The following is a 10,903-nucleotide window of genomic DNA, read 5'->3' as shown; positions in this document are numbered from 1 at the left end:
CATATCATCTATATAAACTTCCATAGTTTTTTCTATTTGTCTTTCAAACATCTTGTTTACGAGCAGCTAATAAGTGGCTCCGGCGTTCTTCAACCCGAAGGGCATCACATTATAGCAATATGTGCCGAAATTCGTTATGAACGAAGTCTTTTCCTGACCCTCCAGGTTTATCTTTATTTGGTTGTACCCGAAATAAGCATCGAGGAAACTCATTAACTCGTGCCCAACTGTCGCATCAATCATTTGATCGATGTTTGGAAATGGGAATGAGTCTTTCGGGCTCGCCCTATTCAAGTCCTATGGACATGCTACATTAGCTACTACTACATTAGCTAGACAATCTGGATACTTTACCTCCCGGATTGAACCGATATTAAGTAGGCAAGTTACCTCCTCTTTAACGAATTTATTCCTAGCCTCCGCAATAGAGAGTTTCTTTTGTCTTACTGGAGGGATGTTGGGATCCAAACTTAGCTTTTGTACGGCCACCTCTGTTGGGATACCTGTCATGTCCGCATGCGACCACGCAAAATAATCGGCATTATATTTTAGAAATTCAATAAAGCCAAACCTGAGCTCGGGGTGCAGTCCTGTCCCCAAGTGGAATTTCCCTTCTAAGAACTTTTCAAACAATGCAACTTGCTCGAGCTCTTCCGCTGTGGATTTTGTTGCATCCATTTTTTCTGGTACTTGGAAATACCTTGACACCTGATAAGATTCTGACGCTTCTTCCCCCTGGCTAACTTCAATCGATTTGGGAGCGGGTGCCGGTTCCTGTAGTTGCTCTGCCGCGTGTTCCTTCCCCTTGCTACTAGAGACTGAAATCGCATTCATCTCCCTTGCCTCTGGTTGGTCGCCTCTTATCTGTTTAATTCCTTCGGACGTCGGGAATTTCAGCAACTGATGATACGTTAATGGTACAACTCTCATCTCGTACAACCATGGTCTTCTCAGAATAATATTATATCCTAAATCACCATCCACCATTCAAAAAGAGTCGTCTTCATCACTCTTTCGGCATTCGTGGGAAACAAGATCTCTCCTCGGATTGTCACGCTTGCGAGGTTGAATCCGGCGAGGAGTTTTATGGACGGAATGATGCTTTCGGTGAGTTTGGCTTGCTCCAATACTCTTCATTATATGATATTGGCCAAACTTCCTAGATCCACTAGAACACGTTTGATTTTAAAGTCTAGTGCATTTAAAGAAATTACCAATATGTCGTTATGCGGTAGCAATAATCCGTCTGCGTCCTCCTACGTGAAAGTGATGTCGTCTTCAGCAACTTCCTGGAGTCTCTTGCTATGGGTTATTTATAACTTCATCTTTTTTGCTGCCAAGAAGGTGACCCCATTGATCTCGGTACCCCCGAAGATCATGTTGATCGTGTGGCGCGGGGGATCTTCTTCTACTTTCGAGGATTTCGCGTTATCCCAGTTGCGACCGTAGTTGCTCTTGGCCCAGTCACTTAATAATTCTCTGAGATGTCCATTCTTCAATAGTGTCGCCACTTCTTCCTGCAGATGTCGGCAGTCCCCAGTCCGGTGGCCATTCGTCCTATGGTACTCACAACACAAGTTGGGATCCCTCTAGTTGGGATTGGACCTCATCGGCTTCGGGAACCGCGCTTATTTGATGTTTCGCATAGCTGATACCAAATCCACTATACTGACGTTGAAATTGTATTCTGATAGCCTGGGGTAGGAAGGATCCCACATACCTTACGTTTCTTTGTCCTGCAATGATCTATTATTTCAACCGCGATCAGTTCTTTTATCGGTAACGAATATGTCTGCCGATCGAAAACCTCTGACGCGTCCTTCGGCCCATTTGTAGGGCAAAAATAGGCCCCTCGAAGACCGTCTATCTATGTCAAAATCATCTTTTGATTTTTTTTATTCTTCTCCCGTCCTTTTGCCGACAATGGGAAGCCAACCTGATCATCTTTGATCCTTATCTTTGATTCGTACCTGTTGTGGACATCCGCCCAAGTCATCGCTTGGAACTCAAGCAAGCTTTCCTTCAGTTTCCGGGAAGCGCCTGAACTTCTCGTATTCAGACCCTTAGTGAATTCTTCACCCTCTCATTCATCTAGAACAATCAGGAGCAACATCTTCTCCTTTTGGAACCAGGTGACAAACTCCAGCAACTCGGATTTTCCTTGTGCAATTCTGAATATGTCGGCCTTTCGGGCCTGTACCTTTCTGGCCCCGGCGTGAGTCTTAATAAAAGAGTCTGCGAGCATCTCAAAGGAATCTATGGAATGCTCGGGTAATAGCGAATACCACGTCAAGACTCGCCTCGTGAGAGTCTCTCCAAATTTCTTCAGCAAAACAGATTCAATCTCATGGGAAGCTAAATCATTTCCCTTTACCGCCATTGTATAGGTGGTAATATGCTCCTGAGGGTCTGAAGTTCTATCATACTTCGACACGTCGGGCATTTTAAACCGCTTCGGGATTAATTCTGGTGTCGCGCTTAGTCTGTACGGAAACTGAGTATACTTCTTTGAGGCCGGTCCTTTCAGTGCTGGTGGTGCGCCCGGAATTCGGTCCATGCGGGCATTCACTTCTCTCATAACCCGTAGTAATTCGCTCTTGAAGGGATTGTGCTCATTGTTGGGGCCGGATCCGCTCCCCCTTCCCCCCTGCCCCATCGGAGCCAATTTTGCCCCTCGGGGTGTGGTTGTCGACCCTCTTCGTTGTTTGATTTGCGGGAGCGCCGGGAGGAACTAGACCTCGTCTATTCGCGTTATTGGAAGCCCCTGATAACGCCTGTTTCAACTCCATCATAACCTTATCCTGCCGTACGAGATGGCCTGGAATGATCGCTTGTTGCTCTTGTAGGACCCTTACCGCATCAACAACATGCTCCTCTTCAGCATCATCGGGAGTCGCCTCCCGAATATGTCGTGGGTACCGCCTGTCGTGGACTGGCGTGGCATCGTTCCCCTCATTGTGGGTGTCACAGATTAAATCCTCGTGATGAGGCTGGTCTCCTTGAGCCTCAAGATTATGTGTGTTGTTAACACCATTATCTGCCATTTCTTGTGATTTTTTGCTAAGATAAATAATCAAAACACGTTAGTAAAAGAGGCAAGGATCAACTTAATTACACGGCTGTCTAGGCCCTACGGTGGGTGCCAAACTGTTTACCCGTAAAACGGTACACTTGAATTTATACGTGGTTTCTAGAGACGTGAATTAATTCGATGCTGAAATAATGAAATAATTAAAAAAAATACGAAATACTTAGCCTTGAAATTAAGATAGAATCACGAAAAATAATAATTCGGGGAGCAGAGCTTTCGGGCACAACCGTGACTAAATCAAGGAACAAGAATATAAAATTGTATAAAGCTTTTAATCGATTATAGCGTATGTTTCCCAGAAAAGCTGTGTCCTTTACAATTATAATATAGCTCACTATTTATAGTTGCGCCTAGGGAACAAAGTCCTAGTATAGTGCCTTTCTTTAATGTCAATTATGAGGATCATTGATGGAGATGTAACGGTGAGCATAAGTGACAAATTCTCTGTAACGAACAGCGCACTAAATGCCGTGGAATATTCTCCATTGCACTCCTTGAATTTGTTGTTCAAAACTGTTATTCATGTTTACATCTTGATCTTCTTCCTGAGTCCAGACTCCTGCCTCACGCAATGTTCTAGCTTGCTTCTTGGAGTTAATATCCGTTTCGAATTATTGGCTTCTACGTATTCATAAATCAATAATTCTAATTTTAATAACTTAAGCAATATAAAATAGTTTTATAATTTTGAAGAAGATGAAGTACGACATGAGAAGACATTCAATTATACGCGAGACAAAATTGATTTATTAATAGAATAATAATCCATAGAAAATGTACAAATTGTTTCTCCTCACCTACAATCTCACATACCCTATCGTACCTTATCCTATACCAACATTCTTACTACTACCGGAAAATTCATCATCTTCTACCAAACAAAGAAAGGAGGAAAGTTATGCACCCCAAAAAAAGGATTTAGGGGCTATACCTATAATCGTTCATTTAACAGGCTTTCATATATTTAAGTTTTAGTGAAGAGAGTTAATCAATATTTAAGTTTGTGGATGATAATAGATATTGAGTGAAATTAATCGAGTTACATATGACATTACCATCCTAAAAAAATAAACCAGCCTCAAGTTACTCTAGAAATTTGCAAAAACAAATACAAACCATAGCGTTAGGCTAAAATGTTGGGTTAGAAAGAGACTTTTATTGGAAGAGACTAGAGAGTAGAGTTCAATTTGGCATAAACAATTAGGCGGTTGCATGTGACCAATAGAATTTAACTCTCCATAATTTAACAGGCTGTGATCCTCTGTTGAAACCACGTGTTTTATCAAAGTTCTGAATACTACTACTAGTAAATAGATCCAATCCACGCTCTGACTTTCAACTCTCATAATCACAAGTCATAAAGTTAAAAATTAAAAGAAGACGATGATTTCGAAGCGAAGTCACTCGAACAATAAGAAAGCCTCCTCGTTATCTCTAAACTTAGCTAATTCCCACCTTCTTCCTATAAATTAATATACCTTTCAACCAATTCTTTAATTCACATTCTTTTTCTGTTTTATATTCGGTTCGGTTTATCTTTATAGTTATTTGGATTTCGGCTATGGCTATAGAGGAGGATGGTGTAATTGATCAAAAACCGGCGGCGCCGTCACCTCCAACGCCGTTGGAGTTTAAAGGGACGGATTCTGGTTCTTTGCTTCACACCGTAGTAGCGCTGGTCCTATGGCTTGGCTCTATCCATATCAACTTCATAATTATTCTTGCTTCCTTTGTCTTTCTTCCTTTCTCTAAAGCTCTCGCGTTAGTTTCTCTCCAATTCTATCTTTACTTAATTAGTTGCTCATATTTCATTGTACCCAGTTGTCTGATTTTGACTTTTCTATTTTTGATATTTGTTTCAGAGTGATAGGAATATTGCTTATACTTATGCTGATTCCAATTGATGAGAAAAATAAATGGGGCCGAAGATTATCGAGGTTGGATTATTGGTGCAATTATGCTGATTGTTTATCTGATTAAGTGCAAATTTTTGTATTTTTTTGGGCTGCTGTAATAATAGTGATAATTGGGGATCTTCAGGTACATCTGTAAGCATGTTTGTGGTTATTTTCCGGTGCATTTGTACGTGGAAGACATCAAAGCATTTGATTCTAACGAGGCCTACGGTAAATTAGTGACTCTATTCATCTTCTCCACTTCGAAAGAAATAAGAGATCAACTTTCTGTTTGTGTTTTCATTCTTTCTTCTCCAAAAATGTTGTCTTTTGTTTGAAGACTTTGATTAGCTATTATAATTAGGCCGGAATCAACTAACGTATCATGCATTTCCCATTGTAGAACTATAACAGTTATTTGTACTAAGTTGGTTTGTTAAAATTGGTTTGTCAAATTCCAGCTTTCTTTCCTATGGTACTTAGAACCTCTGCTGTAGGCTAATGAAATCTGTTTCATCAAGAAACTATCTATACCATTCTGTGTTCTAACAGCACTAATGGGAAAACAGAAGTCTCTAGCTCCTATTTCTCAGTCTAACTCGGATGTTGTTTCTTACAGTTTTTGGATATGAACCACATTCTGTTTGGCCAATTGGGGTGGTTGCACTTGCCGACCTTACAGGTTTCATGCCTCTCCCAAGAATCAAAGTGCTAGCAAGTACAGCTGTATGACTTGATACCCTGTTCTTGTAATTGTTATTTTAATTGTACATAGTCCTATTTTCGACTACTAGTAGCATTTACTGTGATGAAAATTGGCAGGTGTTCTATACACCATTCATGAGGCATATCTGGACATGGTTAGGACTTGCACCCGCTACAAGGAAAAGTTTTAAATCCCTCTTGGATTCTGGTCACAGCTGCATCATTGTGCCAGGTGGAGTTCAGGAGGCATTCTATATGGAGCGTGGTTCAGAGGTTCAATGTTGAAACTTGATTGCGTTTTACAAGCCAATATATCATGATATGCTTACGTCATCCCTTTCTGTTCTTTCTCAAACTTAGATGAAGTTGTATTAAGGAATTTTGATCAGGAATAGCTAGTACTCACTTATTACCCTTTGTTACATAACCCTTTGATCTAGACAGCTACTCTACTACTCTTATGAAAGGTGACCTTGTTTGGCATCTACAAAGATTGACATTATCAATCAACTATTCAACTGCATCTCATTTACAAAACATGTGAATCATCTATATTAATCTGAGATGAATCATCTCCTTTCTTTAGCTTCATTTTGTCCAAAGCAATAATTTGACTGTTAAGGTGACTAAAGGTTCCTCTTAGAAATATTTTGAATCATTTCATTGTTGTTATTTGTGTTACATCTTCATGGTTTCCTCTTAGAAATATTTTCTGTCTTCTACTTATCACAAACCTATGCTCTCTAGATCGTTTCTCGGCGATACCAGCTTTTAATTGTCTCAGTAGTTTGTTAGTTTCATCAATTAACAATATAATCTGCAAACAGCATGCGCCACCAAACCTTGTTATCTGCACGTTCACAAATCGGGTAAGCAAGTCCATTCTGAAGGATCAAACTCAAGACCTTTTACTCAAGATAGTTCTTTGGTGTAAGCCCGTAGTACTGAGATAAGAATGAATATTTAAACTAATTGTTCTGTCAGCTTAGTAGAAAAGTCTTTAAAGTATGATTGTAATCTGAAAAAGGTGAAAAGTTAGTTCAGAGAGTGGCTTGTAGTTATATTTGTTTGAATGCTGGTGGTAAACGAAATTTTTTTCCAATTTGAGTAGAGCGGTTAAGTTTCTATTTTTTTTCATTTTTTTTTATGGGAGCAGAGAGGAAAGTGTGTTTTGGTACAGATGGTGTGGTAAACATTTTACTATGTATCTTATGTACCTATTGGGGAAAATGATAAGAGAATATGCGATATTTAATATCATTTACTTGTGTATGCTGGGATGCGGATGTGCTAAATCTAATTGCCCTATTAATCTGTGATAGATTGCCTATCTTCAAAGAAGAAAAGGATTTGTTCGCATTGCCATGGAGATGGGCAAACCACTGGTTCCTGTATTCTGTTTCGGCCAGGTCATATTTTATTCTTCTTCTTAGGTTTTCTTAGTTTTTGGTTATTCACTTCCATATGCTTGTGCTTCAGTGCTAGTGTCAGACTTTAATTTTAACTTGAAGTGTATCAGTCGGTATGATTTAAATTTAAATGAGGACTGAAATTTGCATGCAAGGTATTAAGATACTCAGTTGACATATCCTCGACATATATTTTTATGTCTAAGGAAATCTTGTTCGATTTTATTATACTTTGCACTCTTTAAGGAAAGATTATGGCTTTGCATGTGGCGATTTCACAAGCATTGGCTCATCCTAAGGTAGAGTTCACCAGTGGGATGTCAAGCTTCTCTTGTTTCTGGTTTGTTGTATAGTTTTGTTATCATATTGCTAATGTGGAACGGAGGAACTCCTTTTTCCTGTGTGCTTCATTATTTTCTTTTCAAAATTTTTGGTAGAAAAGTAACTGCCAATTTCCTTATCTTTTTATGAAACTTTTAGCCCATATTGTTCTTGCTTTTGTGGTCATTTTGCTTGAAAATTATATCATGATGTGTGCTTACAATTTTATCTAAATTCTGCAGTCTGATGTCTACAAATGGTGGAAGCCAAGCGGGAAATTGTACTTGGAATTCTCTAGGCTCATTAAGTTCACTCCAATACTCTTCTGGGGCGTGCTGGGGTATGTTATGCATGACCTTAACTAGATAGTGTTTGAGTATAACTTCACACCAGTAAGGCAGTATAAAATCTTTGACCTTTTTGTCTGAGTTTCTACTAACTTTTACACCAGAATACCAGTACTATATCTTTGAAGTCAATTATTTTACCACATTGCTTATGAATGAAATAACTGAAAATGGTCTGCTACAGTCATGAGCCATGGCTAATCATTCCGAGATCATTTGTATTTGAAAATTAGATCTAATTAGTTCCAGTTTGTACACTATATACTTATGTAGGCTATTTGATTCCTTACTGCTAAAATTGGTTCCGGGTTCCAGTTTAGTAGAGCTGCCAGTATCTCCACCAACCGTGAAAGAGTACATAATTGTATTCAACAGTATAGGTAAATTGATTGGTTCCAGTTTGTACACTATATACTTATGTAGGCTAATTGATTCCTTACTGCTAAAATTGGTTCCATGATCAAGTTTTGTAGAGCGCCCGCTATCACCACCAGCCGTGAAAGGGTACATAATTGTATTAAATAGAATAGATAAATTGACTGTAGTGCTTGCGAGCAGTTGTATAATGGATTGAAACCGGTCCTTAGAATGTACTTGGAGACATCTTTCATTTTGCTAGTCTAGTGTTTCTAGTATCAACTTTGTAATGCCATGGTGTTTCATTGCAGTTCTCCCATACCATTTCAACGACCCATGAAGGTTGTAGTTGGTAGGCCTATTCTGCTCAAGAAAAATCCAGACCCTACTGCCGAAGAGGTATGCCAGTTAATTACCTTGTTTGTGTCTGTCTTGTTTTCTGCAATTGGCACGTGATTGTGCGCTACTTATGCAACAAACAATGGGGTGTTCGTGTTTCCTTGTGAAGGGGTCGGGGTGATACAAGCTATTGTCTAAATTGTTTGCTAGTTTATTTTTATTTATTTAACTGCCATTTTTTTCCTGAAGGTTACTGAAGTGCACAGTCGGTTTATTGAAGCACTGGAACAACTCTTTGAAAGGCACAAAAAGAGGGTCGGCTATGAGGATCTCCCGCTGAGAATTCTTTAACGTTTGTCACTTCACCGTACTACTTAATCATTGTGTATCATGGGTATATTTGTATAAAAGGATTTATTCCTTTCTTTCTTGCTTTCTCTCTCTCTTGTGTGTGCATGTAACTGTATGCTTGTGCATGTCTTGAAGAGAAGGAGATGGGAAAGAAATAAATGGAAGTTGTAGTTTCGCCCTGCTTCTTATTTGGATTAGGAAATTGCAATCTCTAATGTGTATATTGGTCAATCATAATAGGCGTCAATTCTTACTTAAAGCTATAGTGCAGCTTCTTTAAAGAGATGAAGTAAACAAATGTTACTATATTTTCTGAACTTGGGATCAGCAGTTGTAATGCATATTATATTTCAAGTGGAACCTACCTTAGATTCACTGTAGGCTCAAAGAATACCTCATTACTAAAGGACTTAAGCCGTATCATTGGAATTTGGAAGTCTTAAACAATGTTCACTTCAAATCACCTAAATAAGTAAGGAAATAATATCAAGATGAAGTAATTAGTTGTACGCAATATAGTTTTCTGGACTGCATTTTCTTTAAACAAGACTCTCTTTGAGCTCTTGCCCTAAAACATACGTGAACTTTCTCATATGCCTGGTGAATAACATTAATTGTCATTCTCCGCCATGTTGCAAAAATGAGTGTTGTGAAATCTCGCATATCTTTTATAGTTATTTGATTCAAAATTGTACTCATCATTTTCAAGGTAATACACAAGTAAAGTTGCCCTCTAATTGTTGTATGTCTATTGTAATTTAGGTTGGAAATTACGGGTTTTACCCTATAATCACATCTAAAATGAAATTTTACTAAGTCTATGGCAAGTCAATTATTGCAAGTGGATTCTCATTTAGCTATAGAAAAATTGCAAGTCGAATGGCGTGGGCAGTAGGTATAGACACTAAACAGCAGACAGAGACATCCTGAAGTATTATAGTTCATCACATGGTTCACTTTCAAAATTGCCTTCCCTTATTCTGCGCTAGACGTTTCGGAAGTTAGCCACATTCTAAGTGAAAGTCCCCACTTCCCACTCGTTGACGTGGAAAGAATCTACGTACCATCGTAGATTGCAATCAAGTAAAAAATTGTTTAATACTTGCTCCATATGGCTAGAAAATAATAACATTCGAGCACGAGGATTAAATTATTACTTTTTAAAGAAAATTAAATTTACATATTAAAAAATTATAGAAAAAGAAAGTGCTGAGTCGTAGTGTTTCTACTAAAAGTATATGAAAAATCATAATATTCGATTCTGGAGTGACTCCACATAAATAAGGCAAGAATTAAAGAATACAGCGTAATGAAGCTGGCATCATTATCAAAGACGTGCACAAAACATGCGGAAAACCCATTAAACTATTTCATAAGTTAAATTGAAAAGCAAGTCTTTACGTGGGAAACAGTGTTTCCGCGATCAATTATGATATCCTCTGATAAGTAATTTACATGAGTTAGAAAAATAATAAATGCAGAACACACATATGCACGTCAGTGTTTTAAAAGGCTCGGGCGTGAGCCAGGGCGTTTTACTTAATACGGGATGAGGCGAAAGTCTCGAGACATGAGACGTAAGCCTCATAGATCTTTAATTTTTTAATTTATGAATTAATAATATAGTATTATAATTAAAAAAATATAAAAGATACATTAAAAGTTCATGAGAACTAAAAAGAATTTAAGAAACTCTTAAAATGTGTTTTACAAGTATAAATAATGCAATACTATTAAAGTTACTATGAAATATGAATTTACTACACGTCTTAACTTTCAAACGATTAAAAATCAAATATTATCAAACTGTATATTTTACCTCCTTCATGAGAAATATAAAAATAGCCTATGGTGGACGTCGGTTGGGTTGTCGATAATATTTTTAAAGAGTAAAATAATAAATATATGATAATTTAGTGAGACATATAACTAAGACATGAAGACAAGAGTGTGTTGCTCTAGTGGTGAGCACCCTCCACTTCCAACCAATAGGTTGTGAGTTCGAGTCACCTCAAGAGCAAGGTGGAGAGTTCTTGAAGGGAGGGAGACGGAGGTCTGGGTTGTTGTTGTTGATAACTAAGACATGAA

The 10,903-nt window shown here is 38.2% G+C and overlaps 1 protein-coding gene across 1 annotated transcript; it reads left to right on the top strand.

Moving 5' to 3' along the window:
• The first annotated feature begins 4,280 nt into the window (after positions 1 to 4,280).
• On the top strand, positions 4,281 to 8,989 carry LOC104093551 (diacylglycerol O-acyltransferase 2D). Its single transcript, XM_009599308.4, has 9 exons — positions 4,281 to 4,852; positions 4,954 to 5,028; positions 5,132 to 5,217; positions 5,606 to 5,712; positions 5,809 to 5,964; positions 7,014 to 7,100; positions 7,664 to 7,761; positions 8,437 to 8,524; positions 8,714 to 8,989. Exons 1-9 carry the CDS (start codon positions 4,653 to 4,655, stop codon positions 8,813 to 8,815), a joined length of 999 nt encoding a protein of 332 aa, XP_009597603.1. The 5' UTR covers positions 4,281 to 4,652; the 3' UTR covers positions 8,816 to 8,989.
• The last annotated feature ends 1,914 nt before the right edge of the window (positions 8,990 to 10,903 follow it).

Source organism: Nicotiana tomentosiformis, chromosome 2 (genome assembly GCF_000390325.3).
Source record: "Nicotiana tomentosiformis chromosome 2, ASM39032v3, whole genome shotgun sequence".
NCBI classification, from domain to species: domain Eukaryota; kingdom Viridiplantae; phylum Streptophyta; class Magnoliopsida; order Solanales; family Solanaceae; genus Nicotiana; species Nicotiana tomentosiformis.
This window is presented reverse-complemented; position numbering and strand designations above follow the sequence as displayed.